Below are 19,257 nucleotides of genomic sequence, written 5' to 3'. Positions count from 1 at the left end.
GTCCACAAGGTTTAGGAGTGTGTCTATGGGAATGTTTGACCATTCTTTCAGAAGCGCATTTGTGAGGTCAGACAGTGATGTTGGATGAGAAAGCCTGGCTCACAGTCTCCACTCTAATTCATCCCAAAGGTGATCTATCAAGTTGAGTTCAGGACTCTGTACAGGCCAGTCAAGTTCCTTCACCCCACACTTGCTCATCCATGTCTTTATGGACCTGGCTTTGTGCACTGGTCCAAATTATTTGGTGTGGGGTTGTTTTTCAAGGGTTGGGCTTGGCCCCTTAGTTCTAGTTAAGGGAACTCTTAAGGCATCAGTATACCAAGACATGTTGGACAATTTCTGCTCCCAACTTTGTGGGGACAGTTTTGGGATGGCCCCTTCCTGTTCCAACATGACTGTGCCCCATTGCACAAAGTAAGGTTCATAAAGACATGGATGAGGGATTTGAGGTGGGGGAACTTGGCTGGTCTGCCCTGACCTCAACCCGACAAAACAGCTTTGAGATGAATTAGAGCTGAGTCTGTGAGCCAGGCCTTCTCGTCCAAATCAGTGCCTGACCTCACAAATGCACCTCTGGAAGAATGACCAAACATTCCCATAGACACACTCCTAAACCTTGTGGACAGCCTTCCCAGTAGAGTTGAAGCTGTTATAGCTGCAAAGGGTGGGCCATCTCAATATTGAATGTCCCCAATTTTGTCCCCAGTTAAAACAATGTGCCCCTCACCTCTGTCCAGCTTTAGTAATGGTGTAATCAGTCTTAGCAACATTTCTGTGAATGGCCTGGAGCAGGAGGAGAGAGGGGAGGAATGGTCTTGGATAGATAAGAGGATGATAAATAGATAATATATAAGAAGTATTAATAGGGGGATGACAGATAGATGGATAGATAGATAGATAGATCTGTAATAAAGTTGGGGAAGTTGGGTATACTTGGTATGACGCGGGCTGAGCTGCTCTGGTATTTGCTCAGCTGCTGTCTGGCATCTTTTCCTCTGTTGTTCTTGCACTGAACAAGTTGGAAAATTCTATGCAGTTCTGGGCTTTTGGGACCCCAATAGATGCTAACGAGTGTTTCATGTAGAAGATAAATTGGGCTGTCAATCTAGTCTCAGCAATGCATGTTGGGAGGATGTAGCAGCACACGGTATAGATGATCATTTACAATGAGGTGCTGAGCAGTACGGGTAATAGTGGATGGAGGGGGGGCACCTGTCACCCGGCAAGGCTCAACTCTCCCCGGCATCACACATTCATAGGTGAAAGCTAATCCCGCCAGGAGACCAAACTTCTCCCGCTTATCTGGCTGCCTCTCTATTTAGTAGATGAGGATGATTTGATAAATATTTAGAGAAAACACTGTCTTGTAAATTATCTGGATAACAGCTGTGAATTCACAGGCAGCTGGCACCGAGCGGCACAGCGGCAGATGGAGCCTGCCACTCACTCAGATTGATGGCCATCACTGGCTTCCAGGACCAGGAAATGGGCAATATGAATGTAAACCAGGGGAGGAGAAGGTGTCTGCGTTGTCAATGGCAACCAATCAGACTCCAGATGTGTGTATACAAATACATAAACAGACATATTTTCAAGTCTGAAAATAGAGATGATGCTGTAAACATCTTTCACCAGTATATACTAAAAGGCATGGATGTAGGAAAAGTTTGGCTTTTAAAAAATAAAATAAATGTATATTTAAAAATGTGCATTCATTTTTTGTTGTAGGAGCCTGTAAAGCATTGCACCAGTGATCAGCAGATCGCTGCTGCCATGCAGGTTTCCTGCAGATCTGCAGTGTATCTGCTTGCTCATACCTCATACGGGCAAGCCGATACACTCTGACAGGAATAATAAATGGACTACCATAGCGCTCACAGTGCTATGGTAGTTCATTAAGAACTACAGGCCAGTCAAGTTTCTCCACCTCAAACTCACTCATCCATGTCTTTATGGACCTTGCTATGTGTACCGGTCCAATTAATTTGGTGGAGGGGGGATTATGGTGTGGGGTTGTTTTTCCAGGGTTGGGCTTGGCCCCTTAGTTCCAGTGAAGGGAACTCTTAAGGCGTCAGCATACCAAGACATTTTGGACAAATTCGTGCTCCCAACCTTGTGGGAACAGTTTGGGGATGTCCCCTTCCTGTTCAAACATGACTGCGTACCAGTGCACAAAGAAGCAAGATCCATAAAGATATGGATGAGCAAGTTTGGGGTGGAGGAACTTGACTGGCCTAAACAGAGTCCTGACCTCAACCTGATAGAACACCTTTGGGATAAATTAGAGAGGAGACTACGAGCCAGGCCTTTTTGTTAAACATCAGTGTCTGACCTCACAAATGCGCTTCTAGAAGAATGGTCAAACATTCCCATAGACACACTCCTAAACCTTGTGGACAACCTTCCCAGAAGAGTTGAAGCTGTTATAGCTGCAAAGTGTGGGCCAACATAATATTGAACCCTACGGACTGGGATGCCACAGAAGTTCATGTGTGTGTAAAGGCAGGCTTCCCAATACTATTGACAATATAGTGTATAGACACACACATGTGTATATATATATATATATATATATATATATATATATATATATATATATATATATATATATATATATATATATTATATATATATATTTTTATATATATATATATATATATATATATATATATATTTATATATATATATTTATATTTATATATGTATATTTATTTATTTGTATGTTCATGGTGAACCCATGCCACTGTTTACAGTGGTAGTTTACAGCAGAATTTATGGAAGTCGCAAGCACACTAATGGCACAAAGGAGTGCTGGCTTCATATGAGAGCCAGAGTTGGGGCACAGAGCCCCACTCTCCTGAAGGCGGTCAGTGTGTGAAGGGAGTAGTGAGAGCTGCTCACAGGCATTGTACTGTTCAGGTCAGGACAGACCAAGGCCCGAGCCTGAGAGAGTCCATGAGGGGCAGAGCAGCTACAGAGCTACAAGGAAGACGCAGAGCACAGGTACAGCGTGTGTGCACGAGTACTGGGCGTGTTTGATGGCCAAGAGGTACTACTCAGAGCTGTAAAGCTGTCACAAGAGAGCCAGGAGGCTGAATGTTATGTTTTGTTCATATTGATGATGAGAACTCCCCTGTGTGGGAAGACATACCTGTGTGAACGTTTGATGTTCTTTTAAATAAAAGTGGGCAAGAAAGACCTAAAACGTATTTCTGGCAAGGAGTAAACTCACTGTTTTGGCCCTAACAATGAGCTACAAAACCCCAACTTGGCACAATATACAGTATATAATATATACTGCCTTTGCATTTACTATCCATTTTATTGGGATGTGTTATTGCTGTCTAATGTCGGTCAGTCTTCAGTCAGTCCTGGATGGGTTATTAAGTGATATGGACCTGCGTTATCAAAATACTATATCCTAAATTTTTTTTTTTTTTAATGTATAATTTACACTCAGGTGCTTGCAAGAGTACGAATATCAGCTGGTTGTGGTTGCGCAAACGTATTTTTTTTAAAACATTATTGCACAAAAAGGTATACATGTATTTTTTAAGCTTGCAGCACAAAATGGATGTTTTTGATCCTAGATGGGTCATTTTTGGGGCAGGCCAGAAGAACCCGATCAACACAGCGACTCTTCCAAGGGTGAGTGTTATAGACTGTTTCCCATGCAATCTGGACGCCTTTGAAATGATGTAAACGTACAGTATGTAAAGTGCTGAACAATTTGTCAGTGATATAAAAAATATGTAATAAATAATAAATCTGGTATCATTCTGAATAAGGACTAATATATTTTAGATTTTTAGACAGGATCAAAAAAAGAAATGAATGCAGCCACCGCATCTAAAGACTGCACTATGTTATATTTTTGTTCTTAAGTTTAGATACACTTCAATGATTGTGAGCTTACTGATACATTACACTTAGGTAAATTGATCCTTGCTGTTCGCTCCCGTTGAGAGATATTGATTTGTGACCTATACACTGTAGGAGTATATAAATACACCATTCAATAGACACAGTTGTATTTCATACATAGCTACAGTGCCTTGAAAAAGTATTCCTACCCCTTGACATTTTCCACATTTTGTCATATTACAACCAAAAACAAAATTTATTTTATTGGGATTTTATGTGATAGACCAACACAAAGTAACACATTGTTAAACGGAAGGAAAATGATAAATGGTTTTCACATTTTTTTACAAATAAATATGTGAAAAGTGTGGCGTGCATTTGTATTCAGCCCCTCTGAGTCAGTTCTTTGTAAAACCACCTTTCACTGCAAGTCTTTTTGGGGATGTCAGCTTTGCACATCTAGAGAGTGACATTTTTGCCCATTCTTCTTTGCAAAATAGCTCAAGCTCTGTCAGATTGGATCAAGAGCATCTGCGAACAGCGATTTTCAAGTCTTGCCACAGATTCTCAACTGGATTTAGGTTTGTACTTTGACTGGGCCATTATAACACATTAATATGCTTTGATCTAAACCATTCCATTGTAGCTCTGGCTGTATGTTTAGTGTAGTTGTCCTGCTGGAAGGGGAACCTCCATCCCAGTCTCAAGTCTTTTTGCAGACTAACAGGTTTTCCCCTAAGATTTCCCTATATTTGTCTCCATCCATCTTCCCATCAACTCTGACCACCTTCCCTGTCCCTGCTTAAGAAATGCATCCTCACAACATGATGCTGCCACCACCATGTTTCACAGTGGGGATGGTGTGTTCCAGGTGATGTGCAGTTTTCTACTACAGATAGCGTTTTGCTTTAAGGCCAAAAAGTTAAAATTTGGTCTCATCTGACCAGAGCACCCGCTTCCACATGTTTGCTGTGTCCACCACATGGATTCTCGCAAACTTCTTATGGCTTTCTTTCAACAATGGCTTTCTTCTTGCCACTCTTCCATAAAGTCCAGATTTTTGGAGTGCACGGCTAATATTTGTCCTGTGGACAGATACTCCCACCTGAGCTGTGGATCTCTGCAGTTCCTCCAGAGTTCCCATGGGCCTCTTGGCTGCTTCTCTGATGAATGCTCTCCTTGCCTGGCATATCAGTTTTGATGGCCGGCCATGTCTTGATAGGTTTGCAGTTGTGCCATACTCTATTACATTATTAGATGATGGTCTGAACAGTGCTCTGTGAGATGTTCAAAGCTTGGGATATTTTTTTATAATCTAACCCTGCTTTAAACTTCTCCACAACTTTATCCCTGTCTGGAATGTTCCTTGGCCTTCATGATGTGGGTTGTTCACTAAGGACCTCTAACAAACCTCGGGGGGCTTCACAGAACAGCTGTATTTATACTGAGATGAAATTACACACAGGTGGACTCTATTACTAATTAGGTGACTTCTGAAGGCAATTGGTTCCACTAGATTTTAGTTAGGGGTATCAGAGTAAAGGGGGCTGAATACAAATGCACACCACACTTTTCACATATTTATTTGTAAAACATTTTGAAAATAATTTATCATGTTCCTTCCACTTCACAATTATGTGCTACTTTCTGTTAGTCTAATCACATAAAATCCCAATAAAATACATTTACGTTTTTTTTTGGTTGTAACATGACAAAATGTAGAAGGTTTAAAGGGGTATGAATACTTTTTCAGGCCATTTTAAGTATCTATAGTAAGACAAAAAATGTGTACGTTTCACATTGGACAAAAAAGATACTTGAAAAGCATGCAGTTACCCATCCACAGGTACATATTGCATCAAAACGTTCATGTACTGATGCAACCTTAACTGAGGAAAAAAGCTAATATCCTGGGTATAATAATTATCATTGTAAATATATATATACTGTCCAGTTATTACAAATAAAAGGTGGATTTGATCCGCTGCTTGTAAAAACTGCACAGAACAAGATGAGCCACACTGTATACACTGCACTTACAGTACATAGTTGATGATGTCATAGAGACACCTGTACCCCATTAAAGATGTAAGGAAATAATTTAATTTTTTTCAACCATATCAGGACTCTGGTGTACTTGTATGTTTTGTTTTCTCACCTGCAGAACTGTCTGGAGTGATTCATGTTGGGTCCAGCTTTTATGTTGCCTTTTTCTGGGTCATAGATGGTTGTTGCCCTGGCATAAGCTCCTCCCAGAATAAAGATGAAACCATTCAGAGTGACCGCTGGGGCATATTTGTTATCTGTCAAAGGAAAAAAAAATAATCTCATTAACCAGTCATACCCAAATTACTGAAGATCACATATAGGCAATCTATATTTTAAATTTTTTATGCATTTATTTGGTACAGTACAGTAACAAATCTAAATGATGTATTCTTTTGTTAAAAATCATGCAATTTTACTGTCCCCTGCAGTAATTTGTTTCCACCACTAGAGGGTTTCAGTCTGCCAAGTTGAATGGCACCGATCATCATTCAGCCCGGATGACTGAGGACATACAGTGAGTGCAGGGCATCATGATCCCACCCCCCGAGGGAACATCCACAAGTGCCCTGCATTTACAGTGTAACGATGCAGAGTGTGATGATATCTGTACTGCTCTCTGCATCAATGAGAACTGCCCAGCACCAGAGAAGAGGCCAAGAGGAAGGGAAACCTGCACATCATGTGAGCAGCCTAGAAATTTTGGAAAAGGTAAATATATATATATATATATATATATATATATATATATAAAAAAGTAAAATACACACTGGGGGGTAGGCAGTCTCCAGGGGGAGAGGCTTTCAGTGGGGGGGGGGGGGGGTAAACAAGAAGTCTCTTTTTGAAAGAGCGTTCATATTTAGCTACAGAAAAGGGAGGTAACAGTATGGCTTTACTGTCCTGATTATTTCAACCAAGTCAGTCTGAAAAGGTTCTCCACCTTCTCCTCCGACAATGGCTAATAATGGTTGTAATATAAAAAAATACATGAAAAACTGTTTTGTGATAAAAAGTGCTTTTAATGATTGCACTCATATTTACTCTGCATGGCTGATTACTAGAAGCAATGCTTCAACTGGTTGCATCACTTGCAAACACTGACACTTCAACCCTTTATGATCAGGGGAGTATTTACCATAAGTTACTCCTTAGGCAGTATGGTTAAACTTTAATGGTTAAAGTTATGCTATTTTTGTTTCCATCTTCTAGCCACCTTTGAATATCTGTGACTGAATTTAGCCTGTAGGGATAGGGAAGTGCATGGGATACCAAAGCCAGCCACACATGGATTGAAATTTGGCCAATCGGCAGGGACAGTATGAGCATGGTGGCTGTATGGAGAAAATCTTGGCTCCATCAGCGCCGCTGGCTATAGCTGGTGGCTCTTATCGGTGTATTTTTCCTTCTGTCAGAATACAATATCTAAGCAGGGAGGATTCCCCCATACACATTGAATGTGTAGATGGGGGATTCAAGTCATTATTCATTCAACCTGCTGGTTGAATGAAACAAAATGAATCATCTATGTGGAGTCAGAAGGCTCTTGACAGTTCACTTGGTACCTATAATAGTTTCTAAATTCTGTTTTATTCATAAGCGTGCTTTCAGAGTCTGGAACTTTCATGTATATTTGGTGGCCAGGGCCATCTTTAAAGCAGGACAAAAGGGGCAGCTGCGTTGGGCTTAGTCATTGTTGTGGGGCCCAAAAGCAGCTGCCCCATGAGCCTACACTGCCTGCAAATGGTTGATAAATGAATTTGGATGGGCCCCAGAAAATGTTTGCTCAGGGTCCAATCAATATTAAACATGGCCCTGTTGGTGGCATTGCCTGCACCTGCACTTTATTCCAAAGTATACAGAAACAGGTATTATCCTGGGTCATCCTTTAATCCCAGACCCTTGCATTACTTAATAAAAAATCTGATGCTATTTTCTTGTTACTATTTTAAACTCTTAACATTCATTTTCACAGTGACCAAACACACCATTGCTAATTCCTAGAAATACTCGACCCTGATGCCGCGTACACATGATCGGAAATTTGGCCATCAAAAGACTGCTGAGAGCTTTTGGTCCGAAAATGCGACCGTGTGTATGCTCCATCGGACTTTTGCTGGCTGGAGTTCCAGCCAGCAAAAGATTGAGAGCAGGTTCTAAATTTTACGGTCGGAAAAATTTCAGATCAGAAGTTCAGAAAGTCTGATCGTCTGTACCAATTCCGACGCGCAAAATTCATACGCATGCTTGGAAGCATTGTACTTAATTTTCTCATCTCGTCGTAGTGTTGTACGTCACCGCATTCTTGACGGTCGAAAGTTCAGTGAACTTTTGTTTGACCGTGTGTATGAAAGCTAGCTTGAGCGGAATTCCGTCTGAAAAATCTTGGATGGTTCCAAATATTCGAAATTCCGTTCGTGTGTACGGGGCATGAGTTTCCATTAAGTTAAATGCTGGATTAAATAGATTGATCTACAAAAAATTACAGCAATGCTATTACTCAGAATAATTTTTTTTTTATGAAAAAGAACGTTTATTGAGCATGTAAAATACATAGGATGACAGTAACACATGTGGGGTGCAACATGCACCAAATATACGGATAAAACAGCTGTTAACAATAGCATAGGCTGAGGAAACAGTTCTGTGCTTACAAGTTGAACAGGACATTAACAAAGGCAGTGCGGTGTGTTCAGAGAGAGGGGGAAGAGAGGACCTCAGAGATTGGGAGTCACAGGTAAACCACATCACAGCTTGAGCAAGGTAGTTCAGAGGGGGGGAACATGGAACCATCATCTTGGGGGCGGGGGCCCCACCTTCAGCTACAGGGGTAACAGGGCTCACCGGGCCGACCCTGAGTAGGTTTAGGAGGCATACCAGCTACAGGTTACACTAGGCGGTACATGTATCCGAATCCCCCACCCACTTATCCCATATCTTGGCAAACTTGCCCGGGCAACCCCTATGCATATACAGCAATTTTTTATAGGGGAGAGTGGCGTTGACTGCCGCCTTCCACCGCCCGGCAGTGGGGGGTGTTGAGCTCAACCAGGTGCGGGCTATCTGCAGTCTGGCAAGATATAGAGTCTCCTGCAGGAAGGTAGTCAGAATCCTTGTCTCCTCAGGTACGAGGAGAATCCCCAGCAAACACTGGCGGGGGCAGAGCGTCAGTGGGGAGCCCATTTGGTCGTGGAGGAAGTCAACAACCTGTTTCCAGTAGGCCTGCAGCTCAGGACAGGAACAAAGGAGATGGTAGAACGTGGCCTGGGGATCACCACATTTAGGGCATGTCGGATCATAGCCAGATCTAAATTTGGACAGTCGCTCAGGGGTTAGATATGACCTGTGCAGCATGTAAAGGTGTGTAAGTCTGTCTGAGAGTTTAGGGGAAACCAATTTAGGGGTGTCTAGCGCAGTTTCCCAGTCCGCGTCCTCGATAACCCCCACGTCGGCCTCCCATCTAGTCTAATAATGACCACTTTTAACTAAATCTGGTTCCCTTGAGTCCAGCATTTTCTTCCTTCCACCTATGATAGACACCAATGATAGGATTCCGTAATTCCTCCGAGATGGCCATGGGACTAATAAAACCCCCCACTCCTTTACCACTCTGTCCATCTCATCTCTTCTCTCTCCTACTTCACTCTCCTTTCTTCCCTGTATCTTCACAGGACCAGGTAAATTACAGTGAGGTCTGTATTACCGTATATTAAATTACTTTGGTATTAAAAATTCTCAGACAATTTAAACGTGTGCATGTCCTCATGTTACAGTGTATGTCATACAGCTTATTCGTTTGAGAGTAACTTGGTTTGAGAACGTTTTGCAAGACAAGCACATTTTTAAAATAAATTTTGACTTGATATACAAGCGATGTCTTGATATACAAGTAGCATTATGTCAAAACTGAGTATATAAGAGAAGAGAGGCGTCTCTAAGTGTAGCAATATGGTTACATTTAACCTCTTGCTTACTGGCACGTAAACTCCCCTCCTGCCCAGACCAATTTTTAGCTTTCAGCGCTGTCACACTTTGAATGATAATTGCACAGTCATGCTACACTGTACTCAAATTAAATTTTTTTCATTTTTTTTCACACAAATTGAGTTTTCTTTTGGTGGTATTTAATCACCACTTAGGTTTTTATTTTTTGTTATAAAATTTTGCAAATGGGTAATTTTTCTCCTTCATTGATATTCACTGATGGGCTGTACAGATGTGCTGTACTGATGGACTGCACTGATAGGCAAGGATAAAGTGACACTGATAGGCACTGATGGGTCCTGATGGGTGGCACTGATAGATGTCACTGATGGGCACTGATAGGCGGCACTGATAGGTGGTACTGATGGGCACTGGTAGGTGGCATTGATAGGCAGCACTGGTGATGAGGCACTGATTGGTGACATTTATAGTTGGCACTGTGGGCACTGATAGGTGACACTGTGGGCACTGATGGGTGGTGCTGGTGGGCACTAGGTAGGTGGTACAGCTGGGCACAAAAGCCTCTGCAGAGGCTCTCCACGATCGGGACTGATGTCCCTCTCACAGCTGCTGGTGAATGGCATTTTTTTATCCTCACGCTACCAGCGTGAGGAGAAAAATAGCAGATTACCGGCTCTGTTCACATCACATGATCAGCTGTCATTGGCTACCAGCTGATCACGTGGTAGGGGTCGGGATCAACCCCTTACTCAGATCTGTGATCAGCCGAGTCTCATAGACCCACTGATCACAGGGCACGCCACTCGCACAGGAGGACGTCTATGGACGCCTTCTCATCAAATTAGGTTCGTGCTGCAGCCATCTTTCGGCTATAGTGTGAACGGGAGGTGGTTAATGAAGGTACAACATTTACCAACTCACATGGTTGATGATTAAAACTGGCACATCTAAGTATGCAGTCATCCAGGGTAATATCCACATAGACCATCCTCTGCACCACCATCATCCCTTCCACGCTGCGCTCCACAAGCGGTTCAAGCCCTGCTTTTAGATTTCTCTACTGCAGGGTAGTCTTCCTGATCACGATTGCAGACTGCGAGCGGTAAAAGCTGGCGATGCAGAGGACGGTTTATGTGGACAGCTTTTCCCCCAGATGCCTGCATACTTAGATGTGCCACTTTTAATCATCGACCATGTGAGTTGCTAAATGTTGTACCTACATTAAATGTAATAATATTGCTACACTTAGAGGCGCCTCTCTTCTCTTTTATACTCTGCTGGATTTTGCTTCTAATCCCCTTGTGGAGGCTTTCATTTGTGGATGTACATTTTATGGTTACACAACCTATCACATTGCTATAATCATTTTATATGGACTATAAACTGACAGACTTATGAATAAATGGTTGTGGAACGAATCATCTGCGTTTCCATTATTTCTTATGGGGAAATTCGCTTTGATATACAAGTGCTTTGGATTACAAACATGTTTCTGGAGTGAATTATGCTCGCAATCCAAGGTTTTACTGTATTTTGATCTGCACTGTCCATGACTGAGTTATGTAACATCTGACCTTCAAAACTTTATTCTTTATACATGGTAAAACCCACATGAAAAGACTTACTAAAAGAAATAGGCTTTTTTCCTGTTTTTTCTAAAGTACCATTTATTTCAATTGTTTATATGCACAGTTTACGTCTCATCAAGGGAGGTGTATCACTGCTCCCGAAAGAGCTGCTTGAATAATTGTACCTGGTAGGGTTGCCACACACGCCTCCTACTGATTATCCTGCAGCCAGTTACACAGTATTTTCACACAGTCAGGTGCACACACTCTTCCACTCGTTGCCTCCAATGACCGGTCTAGGGGATTTGTTTTTATGTTTTATTTGGAGAACTTGGGTAGGAAAAGGGAATTAGTAGTATATTCCAAATTACCTATTCACAAGCGAGGACAACTTCTCAATTGAACTGTGTAGCAGACTGTCAGTAGCACTATACAGCAGGCAGAATATAGTGAAACAAATCCCTTTTTAAGCAAAGAGAATTTGCTGGACTTTTCTTCTTCAAGACACTAGCCAGTGTCCCCTTTAGCTCACACACCCAGTATACCAACTTCTATGACCAGAGGGGGATTTCAGCAACACACTCAGTCTTAAGGATCCCTTCAGGGGACTGTACTCACAAAATGTCCAGGAACAGCTGGTAGCCTCCTTCCAACTTCTAAGTGACACTCTATACCAATCACATAAGACGAAATACATAGACTTCCCCCCTCTGTCAGCTTGCACAGGAACCCCGGGTTGTAGCTTTCAGGTTTCAGGCCCTCAGGTCTGGCACCTGAGGCAACATGGCAGCCTTTGCTGGGAAGAGGCAACCGCGTCCTCCCCACCTCTACCTCTGTCCTCAGAGGTGGGCTGGACTGGAGCCCCGAGCCCATTTGCTCTTGCAAAATAAATACAGTCACCCAGCATGCAATGGGGCACCTCCCCTGCTAATTGGCCAGGGTTGTATCTACATCCATGCTTTCACCTGCCAGGTTTCCCCCCACTGTCCAACATGATTGAGCACCATTGGATCAGAGTGAAATTCTCCAAGACAGCATGAATCAGCATCAGAGCACACTGAGCAGACCTCTATAATCAATCACTTCCCCTTTGTTAAGCAGACAGCACCCAAATTTGCCTGTCTGCTTCTCAGTTAAAGGGGTTGTAAATGTTTGTGTTTTTTCACCTTAATGCATCCTATGCATTAAGGTGAACAAACACCAGTCAGTGACTGGCCCCCAACCCCCCCCCCCCCCCGTTTTACTTACCTGAACCCTCAAACTTGTCTCTTTCTCCGTCTCTCTGCTAGGGGGTTCTCGGCTGTTGATTGGATAGATTGATAGCAGCGCAGCCATTCGCTCCCGCTGCTGTCAATCAAATCCAATGATGCGGCTGCCAGGTGGCGGGGCCGAGTCCTGGACGTTTGGCGTCTGTGGACGAATAAATTATTATTCTGGCCAATAGAATGCACTGTGCATGAGCGCAATCGTGATTAAATGCGTGTGCAGTACGTGGCATATACCATGTTTTTTTAAAGCTGCTTTTCTCCTGCCAGGAAAAAAGGCTTTCAGAGGAGCTGAGAAAACGCTCCGTATACATGAGGCCGAGAAAGCTGTAGAGGACTGAGAGCCGCGGATAAACAGGTACAACTTGATTTATTTAATTTCTGTGTATAACCTGAGGAAATTCACTTCACTGGGTATATGTTAGTGTTGTCAGCCACTTTAAATTGGCAATTTTTGGTGATGTTTTATGCTTTTACATTTATATTTTGAATCTATTTGGAAATCTGCTTTCTACATGTGACTGGCGTGTATCTGTAAATTGTAAGTACAGGTCCATGATATAGGGCCCCATTATAGACATCATCCGACCCACCATGTATCAGGCCTGCTCTGGTGCACAATGCAGCTACTCTTTTCTCATTTCCACCGCAGATGGGAAAAAAAACGGAGAGCCGAAATCTCCGGAGAATATTTCTTTCACCGTACAGTATTTTGCCGGGGTCAGGCGGAGGCATGGCTCCTAGCGGCTTTGCATTCTCTCTATGCGGTGTATTTCTGATGCACGGCGTTCCAGAAATAAAAGGTAGAAATGAGGGATTGTAATTCTCCCCCACATTCACAGTGCCTCCCTTTTCCGCAAATTCAAATTTCCTCTGTCCTCGATTCCACGCTACACACTTGGTCTGATCTTTGACACGTCCCTTTCTGGTTCTATAATAGTGCATAGAGTGTCTTTCTTCAGATGTCTGCCAGCTGCAGAATAAAGCCTCAGCCTTATTATCAATGTGTAAGTACATTTTAGAGTCACCTTATCGAGACTTCTTTTGAAATGTGCCGATTTTCCTGGCCCACACGTTCCCGCATAGTGTTAATTGAAACCAGGTACTTATTATTTCATCCGTAAACTGGGCTTAATGACTTATTATGCGACTTGATTTCATTTGCCACTTGCATAATTTGATATAAAGCCTCTAAAAATCTTCTGCAAGTTTTATTACCAGTTTACCTATAAAGCGTATGGAAGCAGCAGATGAATAAAATACCTTACAGCTGAGGTTTAACCTGCTTATATTTCGCCTTCCCTGGTTTCTCCCTACGCTCCCCCCTGAACAATACAGTAATTAAATGATTAAATAAAATCTTTCTGTTGTCATTGCTTACCTTATTTGAGACCCAGTAACATGATCACTAGGTCTCTGTGCTCCCCTGTGCCATGAAGGCAGATCATGGCTGGCTGGAGGGGCCGGCAGGGCCGTACATAGCTTTCTGAAAACGGGATGCTGTGGTAACACCCAGATGTGATGCTGACCTTCCATGATTGAAAGAAGTGAATTAAAACGAATGAAAGAGGCGGGCCATGGACAGTAATGCAGGCTATAGACAGTCCAAATTTCTTTCCTGCAACCACGGTTTTGCAGGAAAGAAAATTTGCATGATTCCCCCAACACTGACAGGGGAATTCTTCCTGCCGAGACATTGAGTTCTTCCGGTGGGGTGTGGGGCAGGGTATCGGGCGGTGAAAGCTGTGAAGACATTGATTATTGCTAGCGGCTATAGCAGCACTAGTGATAACCACAGGTAAATCTGGCAGGCTGGTTTTACCCAAGTTGATGGATCGATTTGGTACATTCAGCCTACACATGGTTCGAATCTTGGCCGGTTCCTACTGTACCGGCCAAGATTCAAACTGTCTATGACCAGCCTAAAGATAGATCAGCCTTACTCAACCTATTTACCCAAGAGGACCACTTGAAGTGAATTTTAGGCCCCTTCTACAACCAATTCGTTGGACATCAGTGGGAAAAATTCCCCTTTTGCCATGGTGGTTAGAATACCTCCCTTATAGACAGCTAAAAAGACCATTAGTGCCATGGGGTTGGCTCTGCCAATTAGCATAGGCTTCAGAGTTATGCAAACACTATCAAATGGGAGGTCAATCAGCCAAAGCTCATGGAACCCCTAGCAAACTCTAGAGGACCCCTAAGGTTCCAAGGAATCCTGGTTGAGAAAGGGTCGATGCTGGACCTCCTACAGCTAGCAAATGAGGTGGGCTCTATTGGACTAGCTGCAACTTCTAATGAACTTTGTAAGAAGCGCATAATACATTTTTTAAAGAAAACCCTGTATAAGTATACTGTTTAGAAGTTCTGACATCACCTATATTTCACTGGCCACATGCTTGTTCTAGGTCAGGGTTTCAGTGCACTGAAACCAGAATTTTCAGATGAAGGTCAGCAAAGGCATCCTCCATATTTCATCCAGCATACAATAAATATTGACCAAAGGATATATGCTATGCATGCATGGTGAATCCATATGTTCCTTTTTCTCTATAGATAGGGGAAAGAGATTGTCCAACAAGTTTGCAGGTTCTGGCTCCGGTTTTGCTCCAGCGATTGAATTACTGCCTTGTTCTTGGCTAACCACACACTGATAGAGTTTTAAACAAAAATTCTCATCAGTACATTCAATAACATTACAACGTTGTTTGAAATTACTTAAAAAAAAAAAAAGCTTTTAACATTTGATATTTTTCAAATGTTCTCATCACAGCGGTCAAAAATTACCATTGATTTGACCCCACTATTTTTTTTATAATGAAACTCTACTAGTGTATGGCCATCTTAATCTTAAAGTGGAACATAACGTGGTTGTAAAGGCAGAAGGTTTTTTTATCTTAATGTATTCTATGCATTAAGATAAAAGCATTCTGTGTGCAGTAGCCCACTAAAAATACTTACTTGAGCCCCATCTAGATTCAGCAATGTTGTAGGAGGGTCTCAGCTACCCGGGACTTCCCTCCTTGTTGGCTCAGACAGTAGTGCCGCGCCATTGGCCCCTGCTACTGTCAAAGTCAGTCAGCCAATGAGGAGAGAAAGAGAGAAAGGGGACGGGTGAGGTTTTGTGTCTGAATGCACAAAGGGAGCTGTGGCTTGGCTCAGGTGCCCCCATAGCAAGCTACTTGCTGTGTGGGCACTCAACAGGAGGGGGGAGCCAGAAGCACCGAAGAGGTACCTGAGAAGAGGTGGATCTGGGCTACTATGTGCAAATATACTGCACAGGGCAGGTAAATATAACATATTTGTTGTTTTTAACTAAAAAAAGGTGAAACTTTAGTATCACTTTAACTGCCTCTGAGCAGCACAAACCTAAAATGCTATTTAATGCATTTTTAATATTCAAAGCAAACTCCCCATCCATCCATGTCTCCGTGTTTTATTTGGTTGGGAAATCACTTTGAAAAACACCCCCCCTAGCATTTCTAGCCATGTGTAGAAAGACACTCATCCCCTCCTCCTGGGATGTATGCCATCATTTTGGCCTAGGCCAGAAACAAGGAAGTCACTAAACAAATGTTAAAAATAAAAGTTTAAAACAAGTAAATATAATATTAATTCCTATCTATTTATTAATGCTAGAAGCATAAGGATTAAACATAGTTTAATGGGAGTGTTTAGTTCCACTTTAGCCTCTTCAGATATCTCTAGACAGCCCAGGTCAGGCTACAGAAATGTTAACACTGGATCCAATACTCCTAAAAGTTCCAGTCTACCATGATTACTTTTATTGAGTCTTAGCTCACTATAAAATACACATGACTATTTCTTGGTACTTTGATAACTAAATCTGTCCAAATGTACCTCTCAGAGACAGAATATGGCATACTTAGATGGATACGTAATATAATAAACACTTCTATCTTCACATCTTTCTCATTATCAGCCATTATAGCTATACGTATAAAGTGTAAGAGTAGGATAAGTGGAGATGTGAGTCCGTATATGGAAGAAGTGCTCCATCATTACCACATCAGCTATACATCCAAGATAGAAAATGCATTCAAATGGGACTTTATTCTACCCATTCAGAAATATAGGCAGCACAGTGGTTTAGTGGTCCTGCCTTAGGCCGCGTACACACGGGCGGACTGTCTGGCCAACTAAGTTCGTCAGACAATCCGACAGACAGTCCGTCCTACTTTTGAATGAATGGATTTGACCACACACGATGAACAGACAGTCCGCTGAAAGCTTGCGCGATGACGTGTACAGCACGTACGACGGGACTAGAAATACGACGTCCAATACACTGCAATGCAACCTTCGGCCGTGTAAATCCTTTCTGAGCATGCGCCATACTTAGTCCGTCCAACTAGCCTACTCACGAGCGGACTGTCCGCTGAAACCAAAGTTGGACGGACTGTATTACGGAAATTCCGAAAGACTTAGTCCGCCAGACTGTCCGCTGAAAAAGTCAGCTGAAGCCTACACACGAGCGGACTGTCCGCTGAAAAACGTTTCAGCGGACTAAGTTGGACGGACAATCCTCTCGTGTGTACGCGGCCTTAGAGTCCTCAGAATCCCTGCCTGGACACTATCTGCATGCAGGTGGACTCTATTTACTAATTAGGTGACTTCTGAAGGCAATTGGTTCCACTAGATGTTAGTTAGGGGTATCAGAGTAAAGGGGGCTGAATACAAATGCACACCACACTTTTCAGATATTTATTTGTAAAAAAATGTGAAAACCATTTATCGTTTTCCTTTCACTTCAAAATGATGTGCCACTTAGTGTTGGTCTATCACAAAAATGCCAATAAAATACATTTATATTTTTGGTTATTAAATAACCAAATGTGAAAAATTGTGAAATTTGAAACATTTCAAGGTGTATGAAAGGAGTTGTAAAGGCAGAAGGTTTTTTATCTTAATGCATGCTATGCTATAAAAACCTTCTGTGTGTAGCAGCACCCCCCCAATTACCTACCTGAGATCCTTCGCTCTCCAGCAATGTCCACGATCCCCTCAGCCATCCAGGACAATCCTCCTGATTGGCCGAGACAGAGCAGCGGCGCTATTGGCTCCCGTAGCTGTCAATGAAAGTCAGTCAGCCGATCAGGGGAGAGAGGGGGTGGGGCCAGGTCAGGGCTCCGTGTCTGAATGGATACACAGAGCTCTGACTCAGCTTGGGTGACAACCTGTAACAAGCTGCTGGTTGAGGGGGCACTCAAAGAAGGGAGGGGCTAGGAGCAGCAAAGAGGGACCCAAGAAAAGTAGGATTCAGGCTGCTCTGTGCAAAACCAACTGCACAGAGAAGGTAAATATAACATGTTTGTTATTTAAAAAAGAATAAGCCTTTACAATCACTTGAATGCTTTTTTAAGGCACTGTATTTGGGTTCAGGGACCCCTCTACTAGTATAAGAAGTACCATGTATATATAAAAATAAATAGTAAAACCATAGTATAGAAAGATACTGGAGGAAAATGGAAAAAAGAATAGTAGATCTAATGCCGCGTACACACGAGCGGACTTTTCAACATCCAAAGTCCGAAGGACCGAGCCCGTCAGACTATCCGATCGTGTGTGGGCTGCAACGGACTTTTGATTCACCAAAGTCTGATGGACTTTAGAATATGGAACATGCTTCAAATTTTCCCGAAGGAACTCCGCCGGACCCGGTCCCCTTCGAAAACTCCGCTCGTGTGTATGCTACTCCGACGGACTAAAACCGACGCTAGGGCAGCTATTGGCTACTGGCTATGAACTTCCTTATTCGAGTCGGGTCGTACGTCATCACGTTCGAATCCGTCGGAGTTTAGTGTGATTGTGTGTGGCCAAGTCCGTTCGGCCGAAAAGTCTGTCAGAACTCCGTCGGAATTCCAGCAGAACTCCGACGGAACTCCTTTGGAAGTCTGTCGGACTTAAGTCCGCTCGTGTGTACGGGGCATTAGAAGGAGAAGAAAGAAAGTGGTTCTGCCCAGGGGTCTGACTCTCTCGAGCCTGGGGATAAACTCCCTGAGTCTGGTACCTGAAAATAGCTACGTTTTTACAATCTTTCTGTTGAGCATGATCCATGTGAGTTTGCGCTTTAGCATTTAACTTTTCAATAAAAAAGATTACAAGCAAAAATATAATCTTAATTGAACAAATTACCAATAATACTGCAGTCTAAATAGAAACTGAAATGCAATGTAAATATCACCCAATCTTTAAAGCCCGAAAACAATAATCCTAGGTAGTGTTGTCAGCCCTGCCCAATTCTTTGCTGCTAGATTACAGAATACCTCTAACCCCTCATCTTCATAACATAAGGGAGGTGTTCTAAAGTCCAACATAAATCAGGGAAGGCTGACAACACTACTTGGAGTTTCAGTGCAGCAGAATCAGTGTTGTCAGCTCACTAGTAAAATTTGGAAGCTCACTGGATTTCTTGCGGGACCAACAGGAATTTTTCTGCAAGTTTTTAAAGAGAACATGAGGATTTACAGACTGTTTTTTGGCCCACATACGCTTCATTGTAGCTGTTCAACAATTGTGCTCATTTTTTCAGTCCAGTTAAACCATTCTTG

General features: G+C 42.6%; 1 protein-coding gene across 3 annotated transcripts in view; it reads right to left on the bottom strand.

The window, feature by feature from the left end:
• KLHL29 (kelch like family member 29) overlaps window positions 1–19,257 on the bottom strand; it is a 1,407,189-nt gene that overhangs the window by 16,221 nt on the left and 1,371,711 nt on the right. For all 3 annotated transcript variants that reach the window (XM_077488859.1, XM_077488857.1, XM_077488858.1), the window contains one exon: window positions 6,023–6,167. In XM_077488859.1, coding sequence (XP_077344985.1) covers window positions 6,023–6,167 — 145 coding nt within the window. The remainder of the gene's footprint in view (window positions 1–6,022; window positions 6,168–19,257) is intronic.

The sequence above is a fragment of the Lithobates pipiens genome, unplaced genomic scaffold, assembly GCF_037356315.1.
Source record: "Lithobates pipiens isolate NorthernLeopardFrog02 unplaced genomic scaffold, aLitPip1_a1.2 Scaffold_18, whole genome shotgun sequence".
In the NCBI taxonomy this organism is placed as follows: Eukaryota; Metazoa; Chordata; class Amphibia; order Anura; family Ranidae; genus Lithobates; species Lithobates pipiens.
The sequence above is the reverse complement of the archived record's forward strand: the minus strand, read 5'-3'. Positions and strand labels throughout refer to the sequence as shown.